Source organism: Trypanosoma brucei, chromosome 3 (assembly GCF_000210295.1).
Source record: "Trypanosoma brucei gambiense DAL972 chromosome 3, complete sequence".
Classification (NCBI taxonomy): domain Eukaryota; phylum Euglenozoa; class Kinetoplastea; order Trypanosomatida; family Trypanosomatidae; genus Trypanosoma; species Trypanosoma brucei.
Genome location: NC_026736.1, coordinates 1087960 through 1113482, shown reverse-complemented (window position 1 = coordinate 1113482; position 25523 = coordinate 1087960). Strand labels below are relative to the sequence as shown.

The 25523-nt window shown below is 49.2% G+C and overlaps 13 protein-coding genes across 13 annotated transcripts; 10 read left to right on the top strand and 3 right to left on the bottom strand.

The window, feature by feature from the left end:
- Positions 1-172: 172 nt before the first annotated feature.
- TbgDal_III4840 (hypothetical protein, conserved) lies at positions 173-1336 on the top strand (the record flags this gene model as incomplete). The annotated part of the gene is made up of 1 exon (XM_011774130.1): positions 173-1336. One exon carries the CDS (start codon positions 173-175, stop codon positions 1334-1336), a length of 1164 nt encoding a protein of 387 aa, XP_011772432.1.
- A 4040-nt stretch (positions 1337-5376) lies between these two features.
- Positions 5377-5709, top strand: TbgDal_III4830 (hypothetical protein, unlikely; the record flags this gene model as incomplete). Its single annotated transcript, XM_011774129.1, has 1 exon — positions 5377-5709. The coding sequence occupies one exon, from the start codon at positions 5377-5379 to the stop codon at positions 5707-5709; it is 333 nt and encodes a 110-aa protein (XP_011772431.1).
- A 1806-nt stretch (positions 5710-7515) lies between these two features.
- Positions 7516-7842, bottom strand: TbgDal_III4820 (hypothetical protein, unlikely; the record flags this gene model as incomplete). Its single annotated transcript, XM_011774128.1, has 1 exon — positions 7516-7842. The coding sequence occupies one exon, from the start codon at positions 7840-7842 to the stop codon at positions 7516-7518; it is 327 nt and encodes a 108-aa protein (XP_011772430.1).
- Positions 7843-7902: 60 nt separating this feature from the next.
- On the bottom strand, positions 7903-8277 carry TbgDal_III4810 (hypothetical protein, unlikely; the record flags this gene model as incomplete). Its single annotated transcript, XM_011774127.1, has 1 exon — positions 7903-8277. The coding sequence occupies one exon, from the start codon at positions 8275-8277 to the stop codon at positions 7903-7905; it is 375 nt and encodes a 124-aa protein (XP_011772429.1).
- A 43-nt stretch (positions 8278-8320) lies between these two features.
- TbgDal_III4800 (hypothetical protein, unlikely) lies at positions 8321-8638 on the bottom strand (the record flags this gene model as incomplete). The annotated part of the gene is made up of 1 exon (XM_011774126.1): positions 8321-8638. The coding sequence occupies one exon, from the start codon at positions 8636-8638 to the stop codon at positions 8321-8323; it is 318 nt and encodes a 105-aa protein (XP_011772428.1).
- Positions 8639-11398: 2760 nt separating this feature from the next.
- On the top strand, positions 11399-12916 carry TbgDal_III4790 (dihydrolipoamide dehydrogenase, putative; the record flags this gene model as incomplete). The annotated part of the gene is made up of 1 exon (XM_011774125.1): positions 11399-12916. One exon carries the CDS (start codon positions 11399-11401, stop codon positions 12914-12916), a length of 1518 nt encoding a protein of 505 aa, XP_011772427.1.
- Positions 12917-13284: 368 nt separating this feature from the next.
- Positions 13285-14724, top strand: TbgDal_III4780 (hypothetical protein, conserved; the record flags this gene model as incomplete). Its single annotated transcript, XM_011774124.1, has 1 exon — positions 13285-14724. One exon carries the CDS (start codon positions 13285-13287, stop codon positions 14722-14724), a length of 1440 nt encoding a protein of 479 aa, XP_011772426.1.
- Positions 14725-14992: 268 nt separating this feature from the next.
- Positions 14993-16686, top strand: TbgDal_III4770 (hypothetical protein, conserved; the record flags this gene model as incomplete). The annotated part of the gene is given in 2 exon segments (XM_011774123.1): positions 14993-15412; positions 15412-16686. Coding segments are annotated over 2 exon segments (1695 nt in total).
- A 196-nt stretch (positions 16687-16882) lies between these two features.
- On the top strand, positions 16883-17275 carry TbgDal_III4760 (40S ribosomal protein S15A, putative; the record flags this gene model as incomplete). The annotated part of the gene is made up of 1 exon (XM_011774122.1): positions 16883-17275. One exon carries the CDS (start codon positions 16883-16885, stop codon positions 17273-17275), a length of 393 nt encoding a protein of 130 aa, XP_011772424.1.
- A 199-nt stretch (positions 17276-17474) lies between these two features.
- Positions 17475-19868, top strand: TbgDal_III4750 (hypothetical protein, conserved; the record flags this gene model as incomplete). The annotated part of the gene is made up of 1 exon (XM_011774121.1): positions 17475-19868. The coding sequence occupies one exon, from the start codon at positions 17475-17477 to the stop codon at positions 19866-19868; it is 2394 nt and encodes a 797-aa protein (XP_011772423.1).
- Positions 19869-20177: 309 nt separating this feature from the next.
- TbgDal_III4740 (diphthamide synthesis protein, putative) lies at positions 20178-21251 on the top strand (the record flags this gene model as incomplete). Its single annotated transcript, XM_011774120.1, has 1 exon — positions 20178-21251. One exon carries the CDS (start codon positions 20178-20180, stop codon positions 21249-21251), a length of 1074 nt encoding a protein of 357 aa, XP_011772422.1.
- Positions 21252-21702: 451 nt separating this feature from the next.
- Positions 21703-23229, top strand: TbgDal_III4730 (73 kDa paraflagellar rod protein; the record flags this gene model as incomplete). Its single annotated transcript, XM_011774119.1, has 1 exon — positions 21703-23229. One exon carries the CDS (start codon positions 21703-21705, stop codon positions 23227-23229), a length of 1527 nt encoding a protein of 508 aa, XP_011772421.1.
- A 393-nt stretch (positions 23230-23622) lies between these two features.
- Positions 23623-25392, top strand: TbgDal_III4720 (73 kDa paraflagellar rod protein; the record flags this gene model as incomplete). The annotated part of the gene is made up of 1 exon (XM_011774118.1): positions 23623-25392. The coding sequence occupies one exon, from the start codon at positions 23623-23625 to the stop codon at positions 25390-25392; it is 1770 nt and encodes a 589-aa protein (XP_011772420.1).
- Positions 25393-25523: the final 131 nt, after the last annotated feature.

Genomic DNA, 25523 nt, shown 5'->3' with positions numbered 1-25523 from the left:
TGATTTCTATCACTGGGAGAGGTGTGGAAAAAATAAAAATAAAAAGGATAGACGGGATTATAGATGCAGGAGGGAGGGACCGGACAACAAGCAGAGTTCCCGTGGTTACTCTACTAGCGGTGGTGTGTAAAAGGTTGATATCGTCTCGACTTGCTGGTGTTTTCTTCACCTCATGCTCTCCCACATCTCTTTTACATTACTTTTGTTATTTTTGGAAAGCATAACAAGACGATTGTCCGACACAGTGCGAGCGATGGACTACACTGACATATATTTGCGGCCACGAAAGAAGGAAAGTGCATCTCCTCAAGAGCCCTTAAGGTCGGCACAGGTGGACTCAGCCGCCGAGTCACGAGTGGAGTGGATGTTGAAGGGCGCCTTCTCTGTTCAGCAGTTGCTTGATCGAGTAGAGGAGCTCTCCGCCCGCGTGTGTATGTTCGATGAAAAAATGGTGAACCTTACGAAGTTGGTGAAACTAGCCCAAGGAATCCAAGAGGAAAAGGAGGCCGACATCAGGTTTCAGCAGCAGGAGCTGCTGTCACGATTAAAACGGTTAGAGCAGGCCTGTGCAAGGTTAGAGGATATGGAAACATTCAAACAATTCATCATTTCCAAGGTACAGGAAACATTAGAAGATGCCCACCAAGCATTTTTGAGTGATCTGGCGAAGATCCGAGCCGATGGAGAAGAGCAAGCGGCACGAACGAAACAACGCATAGAAAACACAGTGAGTGACGTGAGAAGAGATGTGGAGGAGCGGATCGCATCCCTGTGGGGCGAGGCGGAGCAGAAGGACTTGTCAAGGCAAGAGGCGCAAGATACCCTTCGTGAAAAATTACGGCTCGTGGAAAGCTCTTTAAGGGATTTGGAGATGTCAGTAGGACGGGATTATTCACGGGTTCCACCGCTTCAAGAAAAAATTGACGGTATTACCCAGTCGCTCAGTTCGCTGGAGCAAAAGGTTGACAAGACTGCGGGCACCGTGGTGACTTTAGGTAACGAGGCGAAGCAGGCGCGGGCATTGCTCATGGAAGAAATAGAAACGACAAGACAGTGGGTTACTCGAAACCTTCAGCGTGTAAAACAACACGTGGAGGTAATATCTTCAGATGTCGAGCAACTACATAATGGTCGGGCCGACCTTAGCGCACGCATCAGTCGTATAAGCTGCCAGGCGGACATGGAATGCAAGAAACTCAGGTCCCAGTTGTCGCAGAAAGCCCTGGTGGCCGACGCGCTTGACAACCTTGTGCAGAAGGAGTTCTACAAGGTGGAGGATGTCGCTTTGCGACATCAATCACTCAGGACGGAGGTAGGGGCAGTGAAGGACGTATGACCCATTGGATATCCTGCGCGAACGCGAAACACCAGCAACTCAAATGGAGAGGCAGCCTCTGAGTGGTCGCATTTTCCTACTTAAAATTCACCCACAGCATCCACCCAATCACTGTAACATTTAAAATCATCTAGCCACTACCACTCCCACCGCCGCATTATCAGGGCTGCGGCAACGCTCAAACTTACTTCATCCGAAAAGTAGCATGGCAGATATCTCATCTTTTCTCCCTTTCTAAATGAAAAAATGCTCAAACGCCACAAGTTCAGCAGTTTCTGAAATGCCCCTCACGCAATATTGGAATAAGCCGCTGACAATGCAGCCGCCCTCTTTGTGTGCGCAACGGCACCGGCCCAGTGCGTCGCACACTGCTAGTTCGAAGCCGGGCGGTTTGAACGCGACCCGGGGGCGTTTCCAGGCTCTCACTGCTGATGCCACAAGCGACTCACAGCGATAATTCGCATCATCTGAAATGCCAAAAATTCGACCTGCAATTTCCTGGGGAAAGGGAAAAGTTACTTGAACCTCAGTAAAAGGTAGGAGGAGGAGGAGGAGGAGGAGTTGCCACAAAATTCTCACTCCCACTACACAGCCCCCGGTTACGTGCGGGGCGCCCCTATTCGCGACCGTGCTGTTGGCTTTCCAGTGAGTTCGCCGGAACTACCCGGAGGGAGGCACGCTTTGGCAAGGACCTCTCATATTTTTTTTGGCCATAGACATTGGGTACCGCTTCCCTTCGCCATTCCTTTTCAACTTTTCCGCCACTGCGGTGGCAATCCCCGTCTACCACGCCGAGCACTGTTTTGAAGTGAGGTTGCCCTCGTTGGGTTTTCGCTCCATTTCATAATTTTTCTTTGTCCGACAGTGTGAAAACGTTGACCTGATGGTTGGTTCTGCGCCTTTGGTTAATTTCGCCCTGTGTTTCCACGTCCATCATAGCATCCCTTCCTTTACTTTCGCAGGACCTATTTTTAGAGTTAATCGTGGGGACAGTAAGTTGGCGAGTGCCGCCAATGTCCTTCCGCTCTTTAACCGTTTCCCCAAATGCCAATAAATGCTCTGGGTCCTCCTTCCGTTGCCACACCTTTTGCTCAGCAACTGCGCGTTAGTTTGCTTGTTCCATGGAAATAATATGTCCTTACTTCCTCAGCCCCCGGTGATATTACAGCTGCAGCCGTCCCTTTATCGGTAATGGCCTGGTGACAATTATTTCTTGTGTGTTTTGTAACCTCGGTTGGAATTCCTGATTGGTTGAGTTGATGGCTGCTGTTTCTGTGGTTCTTCCCTTAAATGTTTTTCCTCTCCATCACTCTGTGTCTTTCCTTTTATTAGACTTTTCACCTTATGTTTCTCCGCTACTTTTCCGCTTACATTGTCACATAACCTCGTTCCATTTAGAGGATTTTCAGCTGTTTGCTCAAGAAGTGTTGCGCCAGTGTATCTGTTTTTGGTGTTGTCGTCTGTGTTTCCATTCTTACCGGAGACAATAGCGTAACCTCCTTTATATTCCTAGTTTCTTTGGGTCGCGCTCGAGCCATTCTTTACCCCGTGCACCTGTGTTTGTTGGCAAGCTATTCAATCGTTCTTATTCTGTGAGTAGTGTGTGGTGAAAGTAGAAAAAAATGACTTTATCAGCATTCATGCACATCCCTACTTAGAATATGATTCTATTGCTGTCGCTAATTCAGTTTAATTTCGAGTTCCAGTTTAATACCCAGCACCCTCCGTATGTGGCCACGCCCAGCTGTGAGGACCAGTTACGCCTTCGAGGCTTTATTGCGGCCTTCCCAGAGTTGGTTCTCCTCAGTTTCCCTTTCAAATGCCCCTGGACGAGGCAGCCTGCTTCGCCTGGCTGTGTGTATGGAGCTAACTCCCGACTGCTCCAGTTCATATCGGCACCGGTCATCAATGCGCTAACTGTTGGGCGGAGCGAATCCGGCGCTCGTCTTGTGGCCGCTTCCGCTTTTTAGGGATATGTTGGCAGAAATGTGACTTGTAGCCCCTGCCCGGCATCGATTTAGCCGATGCTCTTTCATACCTCCCTGTACGCCGCGGGGCCCAAAGCATACCGTCGCTACCCGTTTCAAGTATTGGTTCTGTCTTCATTTTCAGGGCCGTGCAATTTCTATGGTGTTCTGTTAATATTTCATTTTTGTATTCCGCTTCTTTGGGCACACGTAATCCTCGCAAAATTCAGAAATTGACGTCGTAACTGTGAAGTTGCTTTGCCAAAGCGAATCTTTTCGGCTGTGGGAGCTCCCTAGCTCTCCATTGCGATCCATGTGGGATTGTGTCCGGGTTATTTTTGTAGAGCGTGCTTGATGACTGTCCTGGCCTACAGACCACCGAAAAGGTGCCCTCACGGTTGCAGAAGGGTAAGGTGATGTTCCTTTTCATCCCCGAGAACCGATGACTTTGATGCCTGCTCCCCCCGGAGGCCGACAATCATCTGCCTGCCCCAATCACTAAGGAACAGAATTGATGAACACGCTCGGTTTTGCCTCTCATCTGGAATATGGGCCCTGACATTACTATGGAGTGTGCAACGTAATAAGGGGTGAGTGGTAGCTCAGCGACTTGACTGCTTTGAAGGGCAGAAACGCATACGCCAGTAAAGCTTTCGACCATGGACGGTCACCACCAACTTCGTTTCCGAAGCGGCAAATGCAATCAAACTGGGGGAAAGCCATTTTCTTGAATCGTAGCGACGTTTCTAAACTTAGAGATGATACTTGATTCAGTTGAGCACAGTCATGGAGGACTTGACCAGCACATCGGAGACACAAAGGAGACAACTGTGCCAGAATCTTATAACCTTTCAAATTTTCCAGATTTCCTTTTATAACTTAACAAAAAAAAAATAAAACAACGTAGGTTAGTAGTTTCACCACGCACCTAGTCCATGCCAGCACTTCTCTGTGTTGAGAAAACAAATTTTTTAGCAGACACGCACGCACAAGTGCCAGGTTGCACCACTGAAGCGACACAATACCCGTGAAACCGACACGAACGAAGGCAGTGAGTCGATGTTTAGAAGACTTGTCAAATTTCACAACCTATATGAGAGTGGAGATCACAATGAAGTTTCAATGGGTTTCAACAGATGTTAGGAAAATTACAACGGCGTTCAACTACAGTGGTCCAGCAAAAACGAGAACGTAGGAAAAATGAAGATGGAGGGAAGATATACTCCAGAAAAGCAGCGGAATAAACAAGAGTACCAACAAACTTGCAACTGCAGAACGCCAATTATATAAGTTAATTTATGAAGGAGAAAAGGCGAGACTAGCCAGAGAAAATAAAAAAAGAGAAAAACTAGCTGGAGAAGAATATTCAAAGGCACCAAAAATAGGGAAAGAGGCTGCAGAAGACTCCAAACATATTGACTGGAGCAATATTTAGAGAAAGTAAAACAAAGTGTGCCGAGATCAACTTTTTTTACAAGCGGAAAATGCGGCGAAAAGGGCCAAATAAAAGCTTTGACTAGACAGACTTACGCAGTGCGCACCGCAGTTCGTATTTTCTCACGTGGATCGCAGCAACCGCATACATTTGGTATAGTAGAGCAGATAAAACCAGTACTCCGGGAAATGAAACACAAGACGCTGGAACATCATGAGTCAAAGTGCTGGTGGCTTGTAAGACCCCAACGGCGCCCAACACGACCATAAGTACGGTGACATTCAATTCGGTGGGAAGTCCGCGGCTTCATCCGCACGAGTAATCGTGGTTGGTGCTCTTGGTGTGGCAACTTCATCCCAGGGGGTGGGGCGGCCATAGTACTTGAGCATTTTGGACACGCAGCAAAGGATCATTTAAGCTCATTACAACGGTTCAACTACAGCCGTCACTTCGGCACGGGAACAGAGAGCATCCCAAGGTAAAATGACCCTAAGCACGCTGCAGGCAACCCACGCAGCGCACGTAGAAGTCAACAAGGTTCAGTAAAGACTGAAGAGGCAATCCAACTGTTGGGACACACATCGACAGAAATTCACGCACATGCGGCGCCCGGACCGAAGAAATAATCGAGGGGAACCATGCAGATGTTTCCACAAAAAAATGTGACTTGCAGAGCGATAAGCGAAAACACAAAGGCGCGCAGAAGAAACCGGTGCGAATCCCGTGGAAAACAATGCGTATTTCAAAATCTACATGCTGGGGGCTGTTGTTCAGAATGGGCTGGTGAAGGTGGCAAGTTTCCCTATGACAGATTCATTTACCAACTTTTCCCGGAAAAAACAGTTCAATACACACCTAACATTGCTGGTAATAAATTTTTTGAAACGATGAAACTTTCGACCCGTGTACTTGACCCCTTGAACATTAAGTATCCACATAACCAAGTTTGGAACGTTTTTTTTTTTTTTTGATGTCGTGAAATAATGGAGGTGAACGGGCATCTCACAGGAAAGTAAACGCCGATTACTCCACACAGCGGAGACTCTAGAGACGGCTTCAACGCTGTTGTGCCAACACAGTTGACGCTAGTAGGTTTTTAGGAACATAAAAACGCCTATCTGCACGCTTCCGTGGACATTAATATGTGGAATTCTTATGTTCCCCACCGTGGGAAAGTCATGGAGGCCCAATCGGTGATTCACCTGCTCTATTCAGAGGCAGCTGCTGTTCACACAGCCAATTTTCTTGAATATGGCCTTCCCCATAGCCTGAAGAATGCAGTAACTTGAGCGGGTGAGTCTCTAACACGAGAAAAAAGCTCACAAAAAATCAGTACATAGGGCGTGTTCTCCCTACATTCATTAATTTTACTGTCCACTTTTTCTCCACAATCCGCAGGCACGTTACTGTTCCGAGAGGCCCGAGGCGTACAAACCTTGTGGACACTTGGGACACACGAGCCACAAACGGAAACTGTTGATAGTGAAGCTCAAGAGCACTGAGTTAGTGGTGTTACATTGAAGAAAATTTTCCGACTCTTCCATCTTCTTTAACTCCAAAACAAAGCACCGAAAGATGTGCACTTGTAATGGTACTGTGATGATCCAATGTCCTTTCCATTTGCCATGGCCACCTCGCCGACTCGTGAGACGCTCCACCACATAACTGAGTGACTACAACAAGCTCATGTGCGGCTTTACCTCATTTTTATAGTCTCATAGTGCTGTTCTGTGGCGCGTAGTGTCCCCCACCCTTCTTATCCGATGGCGGCCCGCCCATCAACGACTGGCACTGCAACTTGACGCCGTGACTTTAAGCCCTACAAATTTCTGCGTCCACATCCCACAGTTATATTGTTCAGAAAGGACTTCCAGGAAAACTCCGGCGCAGCTTTATCGGCTCATACGACAAGTGACTGGCAGCCGTCCGTTGGAGGACGGCAAACCACCACCAACCGCTTCACACTCCTCATCGCACAGAAACGCACAAAAAAATCACGGCATCGATCGCTTGCGCAAGGGTAACGCATTTGAGAGGTGGTGGCGGGGCGGTGTCACCATACCCAAGTGGTTACGGGGACTGACTCGAAATCAGTTGCGATCTCGCGCGCAGGTTCGAATCCTGCTGGTGACGGTTTTTGGCATTGCATAAATAAAAGAAGTGTCTAAAACAAATCTGTTGTGGCGGTCGATGGCAAGATGGCCGAGTGGTCTAAGGCGGGAGACTCAAGTTCTCTTCTATTCGTAGGCGTGGGTTCAAACCCCACTCTTGTCACTTTTTCGCACCCAAATCGGCTGATTGTTTTCACCCTTCGGAGCGGTGCTGCCCAACGCTGTCCGTCCTCCGCGGCGTCTCTGTGTTGCTTGCTGGTCACAACTGGCCTGTGGTGCGCGTACCGTTTCCCAATTCCCAATCGCTGTTGTTACGGAAAAAAGTTGACTGGACAAAAGCAGCAGAACACGGGGAATTGACGAAAAACCGTCACCAGCAGGATTCGAACCTGCGCGCGAGATCGCAACTGATTTCTAGTCAGTCCCCGTAACCACTTGGGTATGGTGACACGTGCGTTCACCTCTTTACTAAATTTACTAAAATTTGTCGTACTTATATGTATGTATGCTACACGACGCCGGCCGAAGGCTCTGAGAAAAGCGCTTTATGGAAAAAACGACAGATGACCGGGGAACCGAACCCCTTAACTATGACTTCAGGCAACTGCTCTCAATCAACAACCTGTCTGGAGAGAAAAATTAACCTCGTGACAAAGTTCTTGTTATTTAAATTTTTGATTTGTGTTCCTTCACAATCGACGGGTCAGAATCGCTGGGGTCGGCGTCCGAGCGCGCGGCGTCGGTTCCTGTTTTCGTTCCGCTGGCGTCGGGTTTGAGGCCTTTACTTAGTTGACGTTGCCGTCTCCCCAACAGCTGGCGCCGCGAGAAGAGGTTTGCGCGTGGAGGCGTTTCCGCGTAAGTTTCGTTTTTGGCGCACTGGTATCGGAACGAGAAAGGTCCTTCGAAGGACAGAGTGACATCCCGCATAAGCCTCTGACGTACCTGTTCGAACTTTGCACCCGCATCGTTCAAACAAAGAAAAAAGTTGCGCATGCCGTGAAAAAGAGCTTCCTTGTACAAGGTTATATTTGTTGCCCAGATCGCTCTCTGGAACTACCACATTTTTGTCCCTGTGTGGGGGAAGTGGTACGTGTTGACCATTTTCATTCCACTAGGCCACCCGATCTCCGCAATGAAGGCGCTCTTTTCACAAACGGTGAGATTACGTCCAAGAGCACGGGCCCCACAGAGATTCCCGATTTCTTCACACTCAGAGTTTCCAGCCGTCGGCAACGAGTATACAACCAAAAATAACGAGTGTAAATTGCGGTATGTGCGGAAACTGCGCGGATGCTTAGGCTTTCGCCTAAAGGCTAGAGTGCATAATATTGAAGGAAACGAACGCTCGGAAGAAACATGTAGATAAAACACGCTTTTATCACTCGCACAATGCACACAACAATCAACGAGCACAGACAATTCCACCATCGCCAACACTGTTCATCACTGAGTTTTCCTCTTAAGCTTGTTGTTAAACACTTTTTTTCAATATTATTTCCATCGCAGTACTGAAACGGTTGCGGAAAAATAGACGCACAGCTTTTTCAAGGAAAACACCATCCGTTCTGCTGCTGATGGCACACTGGCACACACCCAGGGACCGACAAATGAAAAGCGGTGTCCCAGCAAGACGCTGCTGATCCCTGTGCTGTATGATGCCGCAGCCGGGCAGAGCAGTGTTACCCTGGAGAAGAACGCTGCTGGCTCTTGGCTTAACCCGATGAGACGGGGTACTGGACCCTAGACCCATGATGAGGTGGCCGGCATCGCGAGGGAATTTTCCGCCCATCAACACCAATCTTAGCCTCCCTCATCATGATCGCAAAGCCTGTTCTTTCACAGTCCCGGATAAACCGGTCATTAACACAACTACACGCCTCAAATGGAAAGGCGCTCCCAGAGTGATATTTTTCAAGTGAAGGACGAAGAACAAAGACCACTGGGTGAGCTAATGTGGGTAATAGCCCCCAGCGAACGCAGTGTTCTTGAAAACAGAATAAAGAGGCACTATGGGCGTATGCTCTGCGTGACCTTGAAATTGTGCCCATCCTCACGCGGAAAATAGGTTGGGAGCCGTTGCTAGGGATGCGGAACTCAGAACGCCTGTGGCATCAGAGCGCACTCCATTTTGGGGAGGCGAAAGTTATGGCACCAACGATGGGCATTTGTATAACAGAAAGAAAACTCAACAGCGGTGTGTTTGATCAACCTTCAGAGATCTGTGGAGTAAAACTACATTTTTTTTTTTTTGCAGATTTCCTCCCTGACGTTCGAGGGAACCTGCATCCGCCGCCGAGGGTGACTCAAGGGCTGATTCCCCAGAAAGGTGGCCGGCTTTTGTTAGGGTTCGGGTGATCCAACTGGTAGGAATGGATCTCCTCCAATATATCGCCCTTGGGCATCATTTTCCAGCGACATGTTGAAATGTTACGTGTGTGTTGGGGAGAGGAGGGGGCTCGACCCTTGGTTTTGCTGTATGTGGTGCGCGGACCTTTGTACGAAAGGGTGGAGGGGCATGCTTTCCTGCAGGATGGTGTGCACAAACGAAACGAAACGCCTCCTTCCAAACCTCCGGTTGTAGAGGGCCTGCACTTGCTGAGTTAAGGTGAAAACGTGGCGCCGCGCTCCGCTTGTAAGTGTGTTTCGTTTCTAAAATAAATAAACAAATAACGGATAACTTGAATACCCAGTGAAAATGTCAGTAGAGATGCCAAATGGGTTCCCTTTACGGCGCGAAGGAAGAATTTAGATATCATCCGTGATGCTGTATCAATGATTTTTTACCCTTGAGAATCAAAAATCGTTCGGATTGGTTGGTTTTCCTTGAACAAATTTGTTTTTTGCCCTCTATGCAGGTGACCCCTCCCTTCGATAGTGACTGTATTTAGGCCTACCCTCTTAGAACGACAGCGGTTGTCAACATTTCTCTCCTCTTCAAAATGATGCTTTCCGCTTCCTCAGGCCAAATGGAGTTGGGGTTGAAACGCACTCTCCGCATCAACAGTTACCAAACGAAAAGGTGCGGCAGTTGCTTATTAGTGGGGTCTGTAGGTGGTTATTCGGTGGGGTCGTCAGCAGGTCACTTCGGAGGGGCATCCAGAAGGTTCTCCTTCACCTCAGTATCTCATGCCCTTGTTTCCCCGCAGGAAACAAGGGCATGAGACACTGAACTGGCTCTTGGTTATGTGATATCTGCTGAGGAGGGGCTCTCTGAAGGGATTACCCCTCGAAGAAGGGAACTGTGTAAGTGGTTCGCTAGACCGTTACGTGGTCGTCTGTGACGATTTTCTGCCGCGTCGTGCTTCTTGTTGGTGTCTGTGCGCGGAAAGGCTTTCGTCAGTGAGCCGAAGTGGGGTTCGGGCGAGGGAAAATCATGCTGAGAAACGGGCCCCACCCACTCCCGGGGGAACCGCGTTGCTGCGGCACTGGAGTGTGAAAGATGGCTTCGGCGTTTCTTAGGGACAGATCCGCCGCCCCCTTGCCCGTCGTCATATACCCGACCGGCTGTGCTCGCCCGTTAAAGGGCTAAATGCCCTTTGCAGTATTATGTTCCTTGCGCGGGTGCTTTGACCACCCGCCGCATATATCTCTTTTCGAGGGGCCGCATGGTGCCGGTCTTCCTTTGTTTTCCTCCTCGTTTGATGCTGACGTCGACTCCGGTGGGGGAGGAGGAAGCTGCTTCCTTCGGTTGAGCTACCCTCCCGGGTTTTGTGCGCTATGTTGCCGCCCGTCCGCCTGAACGTACGTCTGGCCGCTTCCTTGCTTTCGGACGGTGAAGTGTGTGATGGGGGCGTCGGGGCGGTGACCGCTGCTTAGAATTATTGCGGGGCTGGGCGGGACCGCTGGGTGCGCGGTGCTGAGCCATATTCCCGATGCTGGGCTGACCGTAGGCGGAATTTCATGCAGCCTCCGGTTCAGTACGGATGTGTGTGAAGGGTTGGGTGCAATATTGTCGCTCTCAGGAGTGGTCGTGCTTTTCCCCCTTTCGATTTGTTTGGCTCGTTCGGCCTGGTTAATGGAGGGTGCGGCGAACTGCGCGGGCCTCGCGCTCCACACTACCGGTGGACGCTTGCCAACTCCCCTCGCTCCCCATTACCTTTGACTTGCAAAGCGAAATTTGCATGCGTGTCGCTGTCTGCTGTAACACTGCTGTTGTGGTTCTTTTTTTCACCTTCACTGTCGCTTAGCACCGCCGTTTTCAGTCAGGATGCTTAGTGTGTTCTCGTCCGGATGGCCAGATCTGCTCGCTGCGCCTTTCCTTCTCGTTCTCTTGCACCTGGTCGCGTCCGCTCTAGGAGGAGGGAGTGAAGGGGAATGGTTTTAGAAGCACCGCTGAGAGGAAGGAAGTGGTATAATAGGGTGTTTGTGTTGCTGCTTTCCTTCAGTGTGTGCCATTTGACTTCCCATAAGATAAATATATGTGCTCATCTGACTCTCTACGATAACCCTCAGCTGCGTATTTTAACTTTCTGTCGCTTCGGCCTGAGAAAAACTCTTACTTCTGCTAATTATTTCCCTGCTATCGTATCAGGTTTACCGAATAATTTTAATGTTTGCTAAAACCCGGCTCAGCTGGGCGAAAAATGTGGATGTTTGTGTCATAGGGGGAGGACCTGCAGGAGTGGCCGCCGCGTTGCGGGCTGTGGATTATAGAAAAAGGGCTTGCATAATCGAGTCATCACGGATTGGAGGTGCTGACCTTTGGAACGGTGCGCTACAGTCGAAGACGTTATGGGAAATGGCAAAATTCGTCCGTCTTATGAACGGCCAAACAGCCAATCGTTTTATGAAGTGCCGTCAAGCTCTCCCATGTATTGATTTTTCGAATATTAAGAAATCAATAGATTGCGCAGCAGAGTTCCGTCACAGCCAGATTCTTCATCAGCTTGAGAAGGTTAGCGTTGACGTTATATGTGGTCATGGGTCATTTACGTCACCTCACAGTGTCGATGTTAAACTGTTGGGTGGAGGCATTGAGGAGGTACGGGCCGACTACTTTGTCATTGCGTGCGGCGCTCAACCTCGTAAACATGCTTCCGTAATTGCCGACGGTGAGGTTGTCTTCACTTCCGATGATATAATGACTCAACCATTTCCGAAAAGCATTGTCATTATCGGCGCTGGCGTTATAGGATGTGAGTTTGCATCAATATTTGCGAACTTTGGACTTACCGAAGTAAATGTTATTGAAAAGTCTAATCGAATATTGCCAATGGAAGATGATGATGTTGCTCTCTTCGTTCAGAAGCTCCTGGAGGCAAAGATGGTCAATTTTCACCACCATTCTGCTTTGCAAAGCAACAAGGTGGAGGGCGGCCAATTCCGTTACACGCTGCGTGATTTGAGAGACAACAGGCTAACAGACCACGTGGTCGACAAGGCGTTGGTTTCAATAGGAAGGGATCCAAATGTGGGTAGCATTGGACTCGACAAAATCGGTGTTGAGTTGAAGCAGGGTCGAATCCAGCGTGACCAGTTTTATTGCGTTGTTCCACACAAGCATATTTATGCGTGTGGTGATGTCGGCTCAAGGGTGGCGCTTGTTAACGTTGGGGAGTTGGAAGCGCGTTCCTGTATTGAGCATATGTATCGTCCATATCCGGAGGGAGAACTTATTCAACGCCTGGACAATCTGTCAACGATTATGTTTCTTGATCAGGAGGTGGCCGCTGTAGGTCGCAATGAGCAACAATGCAGGAAGGAACACATAGCATACAAGGTGGCCAGGTACGGTTATGAATTTGTGGGTCGGGCCCTCGCAATGGGCAATACGAGCGGTTTTGTGAAGCTTATCGTTACAAATGATCACAAAATGCAGGTTCTTGGTGTGCGAGCTGTTGGACCGCATGCAAGTAGCATTATTGAGTTGGCTTCATTGGCAATTCATAATCGCGAATCGATTTATAACCTGAGTCAGCTCCATACAGCTTACCCTGCAATAACCCAAGGGTTCCAAGAGTGTGTCAATATGCTTCTTGGTACTTCAACTTTGAAACCTAATGTTTTCCCCGAACTTATCGTTAATGAGTGGTCGCCTCCAAATCTTGACCGAGGCAGAGCATATTAGGCTGCTTTATTCCCTAACCGTGCGAGGAGGACGGGTTCGTTGTTAGATGTTTAGCCCCATCATTGTGACGTATCTAGTACGCTTTCTCGCAATGATGGAAGCCGTAGTTTTAGTTTCCTTGTAAGGGCCACCGGCCGTATCATAGTATGCTTCCTCTATTACTATTATATTAATGTACGTTCCTGCATGAATGCATGTATACCTGGATTTACAATGTCGTGTTAACTATTAGCATTCTGTCCGAAAATATCATCGAAAATTACATAAAGTAATTTGTTTTGCCATTTTCTGTGCACTAAAGTTTTTCTCAACCCCTACAAGGGACACACAAGTTTACTTATCCTAGGGACACTAGTTGTGAAGATCGTATGACCTTTTCTAGCGAGAGTAGTGTACCTCCTCAAGAGGTCTATATAGGCGAAGAGGATATCGGTAAGGTGCTTAACGTTCCTATACGTACACACGTCCGCATCAGAGGCATTGAAAACATTCATCCCCGTGTTATCAGTCGTGATGTCGAGGCAATTAAACGGTCCGAAAACATTGAAGACATTACGAACAATATGAACGAAGCTAGAACACGATGGGCACGCATGGGTATTTTCAGTAAGGTAGATTTCAATTTAGAGCCTACATTTCATGGGGAATCTAACGATGTTTGTGTTCATATCGACGTTGTGGAGGCTAAACCTAAGAAGACATTTGGAGTCTTCACAACAGAAACAGTTCTTCCAGAGTTAACACTTTCGCTGGAAAATATTTTAGGTGGTAGGTACTCGCTGTCTGGAAGCTACGTTCCCCCTACATCCCGAGCGCATGCGGTTTCGCTTTCAATGCTTTCGAATGCTACGTATTTGGGTCAAACGGGTGAGTATTATTTGGGGCGACGAAGTGAAAATAAAATGTACCATCTTGCCAGCAACGAAAGGATCGACGAAGTTAAAGCCACCACGAGAAATGAAAAGCGAGGTCTTTTATCCGAATTCACTATCGGATTTCAGCGTAGGCTCCTCGTATCGAGGGAAGGAACGAATCTGCCTGATGAAATGTTACAGGACTTTAGAACGACCTTCAAAGGTTATTTCAGGCATGAGTTGGGAGTTTCTAACGTGTGGCATCATGCAGACCCCTATCTGTGTGGCATCTACCCGCTACCCATAAAGGGCGTCCAGTTGAGCATGAAAAATGAGCTGGCGGGTGGTCCTCTCGGAGGTGGGTTCAATTTCTTGAAGACCGAAATTCAAACTGCCAAGTACTGGCCCTTGGGTCCTTTTTGCAGTGTTCAATGGAACAGTAAAGTTGCGGGGATTTGGTCATACAAACGGGCTAGGATACCGTTGAGTGACAGACTTTTCCTGTCGTCATGTCACGTTCGAGGGTTCAGGAGTGTTGGTCCGTCGACAGTTGACGGTGGCGTGAGAGAGGGTGGTCACTTTGCGGCAACAGGAGGAAATGCGCTATGGGCGACGTCACTCAGCGTAAATTTTCCATTTCTCTTTTTTCCGAATAATGGTCTTGCAGCCATGCATTTATTCGGTAATGTCGGGAATCTTCGAATGGTAAATTCGTCTTCAGAACTCTTTGACACATACCGCTGGTTTCGTACATGTGCTGCGTCTGTAGGCTTTGGTATTGTCGTGACAAGGGTTCCTCTTTTCGGTGTCACGCCGAACGGTCGGTTTGAACTTAATTTTTGTGTACCTGTTGGTGTGGATGGGCGTGGCAACATTACATGGAGGAATGGGAATAATCGCCTGTTTGATCATGTGAAATTTGGTCTTACATGGTCATCCGCTTTTTCCATGTGATTTCGTTGCACAAGTGTTGAGTCATCCATCATTGTGTGTTTATTACTTTCCTCATTTGTACAAGAGGAGTTGAGATATATTAATCCATGAAGTAAAAATACCGCCTTAATGCACATTGTTTTTCTTCATTATGCTTGTTACAATATGCGTTCGACTGCTTCACTAACGTTTAAATCTTGTTGTTTTATTTTTCATTCCTTCTCTACCCCCTTTTAAAACTGTTTATCTCCGTGTATTTCTATGTACGCATAATTCCAGAGGGAATGCCATGCAAACGGTATGGAATGTTCCCGCGGTAATATTGGGGGAATTTGATGCCATTGAGGGTCCAAAGGATCTTCATGTTACAGAGTATTATGAATATCAAGAAATGAATTCGTTTGGTGCACAGATGCCACAACTTTCTGCGTTTCATGGAAAAGCGCTTTTCAGTTCTCATTCAATTAGCGGATCGCTGCGCCCTCATTCTAAGCAGAAAATGAGAGAACTTGTTGCCCGTGTTCTCGATTCGAATGAGTCAAATGAAGAATCTGTCGTGATGTCGGATCCTGATGCAGGTGGTGTGTCCGGTATAGCTTTTTGTCTGGGAGACATACTTGCCCGGGGCGAAAGTCGCCGTTTTTGTGTGATAATTACACATCCTCGAAGTATGAGCTCATACGCCGATGGCCTGTTCTTTCTTGCTTTATGAGGATTTTGCTAGAGGGCTGGGTTGATGTGACAGAAAGGCGGTTGGCGTCCGAATACTCTACGTTTCCCGACCTCGAGAGACGGCGTGAGGAGGCACGCAAACGTCCAATGCGCCCACTGATGTCGTTGTTGGCGGAAGACGACGAAGCAGAAGCTGATGCGTTTAGGCGCACCCACAACTTTTTCGAATGTGTTCTTTTGGCATTGTTTGGAAGGACGCCATTGATACCTGAAGAACCGACCTGCGAAACTGCGGTTTTGAACACAGTGAAACAATATCTCGAGATGAAGCTTCCGTTGGTGGAAACTATTGATGTTGATGTCGGTTGGCCACCTGAAATCGGCAGATGCGTATCATTGGGCGACAGTAGGGTTGTGTCTTTAGGCCCCTTTCATTTGCTAAAGCCTCTTTCGGTTTGGTTGCTGGTGTTTCTAGAGTGGAGTGATACCGGTCTTGACGAAACGGAGTTGCTTTTATCCGCTCTCCTGCGGGGCAAACAAATTGTTGTGTATGGTGCGGACTATATCCACTGTGCCGGCTTGGCGATTTCCTTATCGCAAATACTGCCGAGATCACTCAGGTCCGTTTCAGTTTTCTCGGAGAAGTACAGACTACCATGCGAAAGTAGAATACTCAGCTTTAATACGCCTGTCCGTCTCGGGACGCTTATCGAAATGACATGTCAGACGAACGCTGGTGTTCCACATTCGGACGTGGTTTGCGTAAATGTAGATGATTCGGGGCGTATCGTTTCCATCCACAACTATGGCGCTTGTGGGCGGGGTTCAGACACAGATAAACCCCACGCATATCATAAAATAGGGGACGTGTCCCGCTCCAGCGTCGTAAAGCAGTTCACGAATTTGCTTCGGTCACACATGTTCGTACCTGCTGCTGTTCGTACGTGTAAAAAACTGCAGTTCCATATCGAGCAACTAGTGGTGGAGACTGTCTTGCGGGGTCGGCTATACGCGGAATTGTTCCAGGAAGGTGCGACCCGCATTACTAACAAAGACTCACTATGCTCGGGTAAACGATGCACCTCTTACCGGCACTCGCGTCCAATTTGGCATCGTCTATTTGATTTCTTCCTGGGAGACTATTGCCTCCCATCAAGTAGGCTAGCTTCGGTCGAATCCTCCTGTAATGCAAACTTTTTTTCTGGTGATACTGGCGCCGTTTTTGTTGACTCTGGAGGCAGGGTAGAGCCGAACTCGATGGTAAACTCTAGCTACGACCATGACGCATTAATTTTTCTTGGGAGTGCGTAGGGCCTGTTGTGTGTTGCGTTGTTTTTTCCCTTCGTTAACTTGTGCACCATGGGGGTTCGGAAAAAGCTGTATCGACACACTTCCATGTATGACACTTGCTTGTTGGTGTATGTTCGTTCGTCTGCTTTGTAACACTTACTGCACACTTGATTCTTGCTTTCTTTTTCTTTGTCATTTCTAGTAGTGGTTAAGCAAAATGACAATGATGAGCGTTTTGGCTAATGCGCTCCGCTGCATTGCGGGCGCAGAGCGCCGCGGCAAGCGCCAGGTTCTCATCCGGCCTTCATCGAAAGTAGTAGTGAAGTTTCTGCAGGTAATGCAGAAACACGGCTACATTGGTGAGTTTGAGATTGTTGACGACCACCGTGCAGGGAAGATCGTCGTAAATCTCAATGGGCGCCTCAATAAATGCGGGGCCATCTGCCCTCGGTTCGACTGCACTGCTCGTGACTTCGAAAAGTGGGTGAAGAATGTTCTCCCTAGTCGGCAGTTTGGCTTCGTCGTGCTCACGACGTCACTTGGCATCATGGACCACGAAGAGGCCCGTGCTCGCAATACTGGTGGTAAAGTGCTCGGTTTCTTCTACTAAGAGCCATCCGTCTTGTCCTTTTCGTAGCTGCGCGTAATTTTTTCTTTTTCTTTTTATTATTATTATTATTCCTTTCCTCTCATATTATTTTTCTTCCCACATGTACCAGCCGTTTTATTGTTATCCGAATGTACTGGTTTGCCGCACATGTCATGCATGGGCATCTCCTTTTTCCTTTCCTTCTTATGTTTGAACACATATGTACGTTTCTTCCATAAGCCACGAGAGGGTGGTCTTCGTCTCTCGTGGGTGCCATATACCGAAATACATGCTTGTTACAACAACAGCGATATCTGGAAATGACCTGGAACTCATTAAATCTAAGCTGGAGCAGCAAGGTATGACATACACAGAAACACTGACGGACAGGACCAATGTGTTGGTTGCCAGGAGTACCGAAGGGAAAAAATATGCTTTGGCTAAGGTACACGGGATTCCATGTGTTACACCAGAGTGGGTGCTGTCAGGCAACTGCTCGATGGATCGAGTAAGTGAGTTTGGGATTGACTACTCACTTCGAGGGCTGGAGGTGTGTACAACTTCATTGGATGTTGCGGAACGACAGATGGTGCAAAGAATTTGCGAGACTCATCAAGCTAGGTACTCTCCCGAAATGACCCGGAGATGTTCAGTATTAGTTGTTCCAAGCAGAATATCGGATTTATCACGAAACGCTAAGGTTCAGTTTGCCCGGAAGTACCAATGCTGCGTTAAACCGTACTGTCAGTTTTCGCAACAGTACGGTGGACTAGTAGGAGTATCGGGTCTGCGGGATATATCGACGCGCATAACCGCTCTGCGGGAGAGGTCGGGCGCAGTTGCCTACTGTTTTCCACCTAACCTAGTATCAGATGATGTGAAGGAACTAATCAAACGCTCGGGTATACGTCAGGCTCAGACGTTGACAATAGTTACCACCCACGTAGTGTTGCTGGGCCCAACAACTGAATTCTTTGCACCTCGGCCCGGCCTAGAGTTTGTCTCACTTTCCTGGCTCGAGGAGTGTGCAGCGCAAGGTCACGGGCGTGTGTGTGCGAAGCCGTATGTTGTTTCTAGTGTTCTGAAACCAGTTATTACATTCACCGCTGTGCCTCAAGAGGACCGGGAGGCGTTCCGGAACTCCCTAAAGCGCGCCGGGATGCAGTGTGTTATACAGGACGACTTTGTGCTGGGCGCGAACAATGTTGGCTCATTTGCGCGCAGCAACACTACTCACCTGGTTGTGGGTAGTGCTGACGGCCTGGCAGGGTCAACTAAGGTTGCTTCATTGGCCTGGCGAAGGTATAAGCTACGGGTGATTGAGTGTTTTTTTGTGCATGTGGACTGGCTACACCACTCACTTGTGGCGGGATATTGGGAGGACTGCTCCCCTTTCATCATGAATACACCACAGTTCTCCGAGTTTAACAAGGAGTTGGGGAATGCGACAGTCGCATCTGCTGGTGTGTTGGCCGACGGGCGAAGGAGTGGGAGCAGTGCATACGGCCATGGTTTGCAACGTCTCTCCAAGGACGTAACACCGAGGGATTCTGTGCTCTCAAGCTCGCTCGAGCACCTGATTGGGGAACTGGAAACAAAGACCGATGCAACCAGTGTCACGCCTACGTCACCTGCTGTGGGTGTGGGACAGGCACAAAGTAGGTCTGCAGAGGATCGGGGCGAGGGGGACGTATGCGCCTGCAATGTAGAGGTGTCCTTTAATGCCCTTGCTTCTTCAGCGTGCGGTAGAAGGTTCGGGCGGGAAACTCCACCAGCGTCACAGATGATAGTCTACAAGCAAGCTGATATGGAGCAACCGCAAAGCGAGCGGAAAGAGATAGAACACAGAGGGGTGTCGCCTCAGTCAGAAAAGGAAGGTGAAAGGGTTCAAATTGACGATACACCACGCGGGGGGCGGGGGGAGTTTTCACCTTCCCCTTGTTGTATTATGCTGTCGAGATCACTTTTACATCTGGAAGAGGAACTTTCTCAGTTGCTGCCGTTAGGACTTACGATAGCTATAAGTGTAGAAGAGTGCACACACTACATTACCGAAAGACCTTCTAGAACTGAATATTTTCTCAGTGCCGTTGCGGCAGGGAAGTGGGTGCTCGCACCCTCGTTTATTAAGGAAGCAAGACAAGAAAATCGCATTCCCCCCGAGGAGCCACACGAATGGTGCCCGGAAATGGCTCGAAGAGCGTCGCTTCGTAACTCCGTCTCTGAACTTGTGAAAGCGTGTCAGCTTCAACGGCGCCGAACCGAGCGGCCGTTTGCTTCCTGGACTGTTGCTTTGTGTTGTTCGACTGATTTAAGGACGAAGAGCTTCGCCCGCGTTCTGCAAAGTGGGGGCTGCAAGGCTGTAATTCCGTATACACCCCAGGAGTTGGTGGATGCTCTGCTTCAGGGGTCTGGGCCTGTCGACAGCATAAACTTCGTCCTCTCCGACGACAACAACTGGGAGCAGGAGCAGCTTGCGGCTATCAATTCACGATTGAAGGTATATAGGATGGAATACATAGCGCACTGTCTGTGTACACTAGAACCGGATCCCGTTATCTACGAACTCATGCCGAAAACTGGAGCGCGCAAACGCCCGAAGGATTCTTCGTGAGATCATTCGGCATTGTTGTAAAGTTCATTTTTTTGCCGCTGAACTCGTGCACGTGGTAGCATGTGGTGTCTCTGTGTTGTCTTGTTGGCTCCTATTCGTTCCCACCGCCCTCCAAACTGTGTGCAGGATTAGGTTACCCCTATGAGACGCCGAAATGGTGCACAGCGACGCGATACGCCGCGAGTTAGGTACGCTCAAGGGTAAGGGAGCATAGTGAGCCGATGTTGCAATGAAGATACCGCTGTGTCGTCTTTCACCAATCTTCTCCACACGTTTCTCTTCAACGCTTTACTAAGGGCCATAGACACCATGGAGGCGGAGTTGGGTCTTCCAAGTAACTACAGGTTTGAGATTGAGAAGTGTGCCCGACGCATAAGGGAAAAGGGCGCTACGCGCGTAGCCCTCCAGTTTCCCGAGGGCCTTCTGATGTTCGCTGCGCCAATTGCTGATATTCTCGAGGAACAGACGGGAGCTGAGATGGTAATTCTGGGTGATGTTACATACGGCGCCTGCTGCGTAGACGATTATTCGGCCCTAGCGTTGGGTTGTGACTTCTTGATTCACTATGGTCACAGTTGCCTTATATCGATAAAAGATTGTCTGATAAAAAATATGATGTACGTGTTTGTCGAAATTGACATTGATGTACAACATTTCGTTGATACCGTTCGCTCCTTTGTCCCCCCTGAGACTCGCCTGGCCTGCATTGCAACGATTCAGTTCGTTTCTTCCATGCGCGCTGGGGTTCAGATGTTAGAGAACCACTTTCATCAGCCTGTTGTTGTGCCACAAAATAAGCCGCTCTCAAGGGGGGAGTTGTTGGGTTGCACGAGCCCAGTACTGGACCCAACGGCTGTGGATCTTGTGCTGTACGTAGGTGATGGACGTTTCCATCTTGAAGCTTTTCTAATTGCTCACCCAACATTAAACGCTTTACAATATGATCCTTACAAGAAGACAATGACAACAGAAAGCTACAACACGAGCGAAATGAGAACTCTGCGGCGCGAGGCGGTCCAATTGGGAAAAGCCGCTAGTAGTTTTGCACTTATTATGGGAACGTTAGGACGTCAGGGAAACCCACGGTTGGTAGACCGCATAATGCAACTTGCGGAGAAGCGAGGAAAAACAGTCACCCTCTTTCTCATGTCCGAAATCTTCCCTCAGAAACTGGCAAGAATTCAGGATGTTGACTGCTATATTCAGGTAGCATGTCCAAGACTTTCCATCGACTGGGGATACGCGTTCGATAAGCCTCTATTGTCACCTTATGAGGCAGAAGTAGCCTTGGGAAACGTAAACTGGAACGACGTACATTACCCAATGGACCATTATTCAAAGGACGGAGGAAAATGGGCTGTCTACACAAACAAATCCCTATGAACCAATAATATATATATATATATATATATATTAATAAAGAAAAAATAAAATATGCGTAAACAACGAAAATTAAAAATTATAACAATATCTTAATCGAAAGACCGCTAAAATTTTGATAAAACTTATTCAAATCTTCACACAACTGTTTTCAAGAAATCACACAACTTTCAACACAAGAAATCGATTATCCTTAATAAAAGAGTGCTACCATGGCCGCAGTTGACGATGCCACTGGTTTGGAGGCTGCGCGCAAGCAGAAGATCCACAACCTGAAGCTGAAGACAGCCTGTTTGGAGAATGAGGAACTTGTACAGAATTGCATGTATCTGACTGGAGCGAGACACAGAGGCAGAAGCTGCGCGGCGCCCACCTGAAGGCTGAGGAGCTGGTTGCCGCTGTGGACGTCGGTACGAAATGGAACCTAACGGAGGTATACGACCTCGCAAAGCTGATGCGCGTGTGTGGACTCGAGATGAGCCAACGCGAGCTTTACCGCCCTGAGGACAAGGCACAATTCATGGACATTATTGCCATGAAAAAGGTGCTTCAGGACCTGCGTCAGAACCGCAACAAGACGCGTGTTGTGAGCTTCACGCAGATGATCGACAACGCCATCGCGAAGGTTGAAAAGGTTGAGGAGGAGCTTCGCCGCTCGCAGCTGGATGCAACACAGTTGGCGCAGGTCCCCACACAGACATTGAAGCAAGTGGAGGATATCATGAACGTAACGCAAATCCAGAATGCGCTTGCCTCAACTGACGACCAGATCAAGACGCAGTTGGCGCAGCTTGAAAAAACGAACGAGATCCAGAACGTTGCGATGCATGATGGTGAGATGCAGGTCGCCGAGGAGCAAATGTGGACGAAGGTACAGCTTCAGGAGCGCTTGATCGATCTGATTCAGGACAAATTCCGCTTGATCAGCAAATGTGAGGAGGAGAACCAGGCCTTCAGCAAAATCCATGAGGTGCAGAAACAGGCGAATCAGGAAACGAGTCAGATGAAGGATGCGAAGCGTCGCCTGAAGCAGCGGTGTGAGACAGATCTGAAGCACATCCACGACGCGATCCAGAAGGCTGACCTTGAGGATGCCGAGGCGACGAAGCGCCACGCTGCGAACAAAGAGAAGAGCGACCGCTACATCCGAGAGAACGAGGATAGGCAGGAGGAGACGTGGAACAAGATCCAGGACCTTGAGCGGCAGTTGCAGAAGCTTGGCACGGAGCGATTCGATGAGGTCAAGCGGCGGATTGAGGAGATTGACCGCGAGGAGAAGCGACGTGTGGAGTACTCTCAATTCCTGGAGGTTGCCTCGCAGCACAAGAAACTGCTCGAGCTGACAGTGTACAACTGCGACCTCGCGATCCGCTGTACCGGGCTGGTGGAGGAGCTGGTGTCGGAGGGCTGTGCCGCGGTGAAGGCCCGCCACGACAAAACGAGCCAGGATCTTGCAGCCCTTCGTTTGGATGTTCATAAAGAGCACTTGGAGTACTTCCGCATGCTGTACCTCACGTTGGGTTCTCTTATCTACAAGAAAGAGAAGCGGATGGAGGAGATTGACCGGAACATCCGTACAACGCACATCCAGTTGGAGTTCTGTGTGGAAACATTCGACCCGAATGCGAAGAAGCACGCCGACATGAAGAAAGAGCTATACAGGCTGCGCCAGGGCGTAGAGGAGGAGCTGGCGATGCTGAAAGAGAAGCAGGCGAAGGCGTTGGAGGAGTTCAAGGAGTCAGAGGAGGCTCTGGACGCTGCTGGCATCGAGTTCAACCACCCTGTGGACGAGAACAACGAGGAGGTGCTTACACGCCGCAGCAAGATGGTGGAGTACCGCTCGCACCTGACGAAGCAGGAGGAGGTGAAGATTGCCGCCGAACGCGAGGAAATCAAGAGGGCGCGCTTACTGCGCAGCTCTGGTGCCGGTGGCGAGCAGGTCCGCATCGGAAACAACACTGCACCGGCACGCCTCGAATAGTGTGGCCGCAATTATTATGTAAATTGAGTGCAACTAGTTATTTGATGCCAATGTCTTGTGCAGTCTTTTCTGATTCTTGTACTAGATGTAATAAAGGCCCAACTGGGTCGGTATATGTAGGTCACCATGATGCGTTTTCGAGCATCCGCTCTGTTATTGTGCCAAACCGACGGCTTCCGGCACCACCACTTGCCTGTGTAGCTTTAACATTGCACTGATGCTCACACTTTTCTTCATCATCTTGTACGCGTCCGGCAAACAGTTTTTCGCAATAGCTTGTAGGAAAGCAAGGAATAAGATCTAGAAACATCACGTAAGAACTTCAAGCACCAGACAGAAATCACACAACTTTCAACACAAGAAATCGATTATCCTTAATAAAAGAGTGCTACCATGGCCGCAGTTGACGATGCCACTGGTTTGGAGGCTGCGCGCAAGCAGAAGATCCACAACCTGAAGCTGAAGACAGCCTGTTTGGAGAATGAGGAACTTGTACAGGAATTGCATGTATCTGACTGGAGCGAGACACAGAGGCAGAAGCTGCGCGGCGCCCACCTGAAGGCTGAGGAGCTGGTTGCCGCTGTGGACGTCGGTACGAAATGGAACCTAACGGAGGTATACGACCTCGCAAAGCTGATGCGCGTGTGTGGACTCGAGATGAGCCAACGCGAGCTTTACCGCCCTGAGGACAAGGCACAATTCATGGACATTATTGCCATGAAAAAGGTGCTTCAGGACCTGCGTCAGAACCGCAACAAGACGCGTGTTGTGAGCTTCACGCAGATGATCGACAACGCCATCGCGAAGGTTGAAAAGGTTGAGGAGGAGCTTCGCCGCTCGCAGCTGGATGCAACACAGTTGGCGCAGGTCCCCACACAGACATTGAAGCAAGTGGAGGATATCATGAACGTAACGCAAATCCAGAATGCGCTTGCCTCAACTGACGACCAGATCAAGACGCAGTTGGCGCAGCTTGAAAAAACGAACGAGATCCAGAACGTTGCGATGCATGATGGTGAGATGCAGGTCGCCGAGGAGCAAATGTGGACGAAGGTACAGCTTCAGGAGCGCTTGATCGATCTGATTCAGGACAAATTCCGCTTGATCAGCAAATGTGAGGAGGAGAACCAGGCCTTCAGCAAAATCCATGAGGTGCAGAAACAGGCGAATCAGGAAACGAGTCAGATGAAGGATGCGAAGCGTCGCCTGAAGCAGCGGTGTGAGACAGATCTGAAGCACATCCACGACGCGATCCAGAAGGCTGACCTTGAGGATGCCGAGGCGACGAAGCGCCACGCTGCGAACAAAGAGAAGAGCGACCGCTACATCCGAGAGAACGAGGATAGGCAGGAGGAGACGTGGAACAAGATCCAGGACCTTGAGCGGCAGTTGCAGAAGCTTGGCACGGAGCGATTCGATGAGGTCAAGCGGCGGATTGAGGAGATTGACCGCGAGGAGAAGCGACGTGTGGAGTACTCTCAATTCCTGGAGGTTGCCTCGCAGCACAAGAAACTGCTCGAGCTGACAGTGTACAACTGCGACCTCGCGATCCGCTGTACCGGGCTGGTGGAGGAGCTGGTGTCGGAGGGCTGTGCCGCGGTGAAGGCCCGCCACGACAAAACGAGCCAGGATCTTGCAGCCCTTCGTTTGGATGTTCATAAAGAGCACTTGGAGTACTTCCGCATGCTGTACCTCACGTTGGGTTCTCTTATCTACAAGAAAGAGAAGCGGATGGAGGAGATTGACCGGAACATCCGTACAACGCACATCCAGTTGGAGTTCTGTGTGGAAACATTCGACCCGAATGCGAAGAAGCACGCCGACATGAAGAAAGAGCTATACAGGCTGCGCCAGGGCGTAGAGGAGGAGCTGGCGATGCTGAAAGAGAAGCAGGCGAAGGCGTTGGAGGAGTTCAAGGAGTCAGAGGAGGCTCTGGACGCTGCTGGCATCGAGTTCAACCACCCTGTGGACGAGAACAACGAGGAGGTGCTTACACGCCGCAGCAAGATGGTGGAGTACCGCTCGCACCTGACGAAGCAGGAGGAGGTGAAGATTGCCGCCGAACGCGAGGAAATCAAGAGGGCGCGCTTACTGCGCAGCTCTGGTGCCGGTGGCGAGCAGGTCCGCATCGGAAACAACACTGCACCGGCACGCCTCGAATAGTGTGGCCGCAATTATTATGTAGATTTTTTTGTTTGTAGATGTTTTTTTCTTATGAACCAACCCATTCTTCTAGAAGTTTTATCATAGTTTCTACTTTTTGAGTTAGTGATCTTTGCGAGATTGTTACTTGT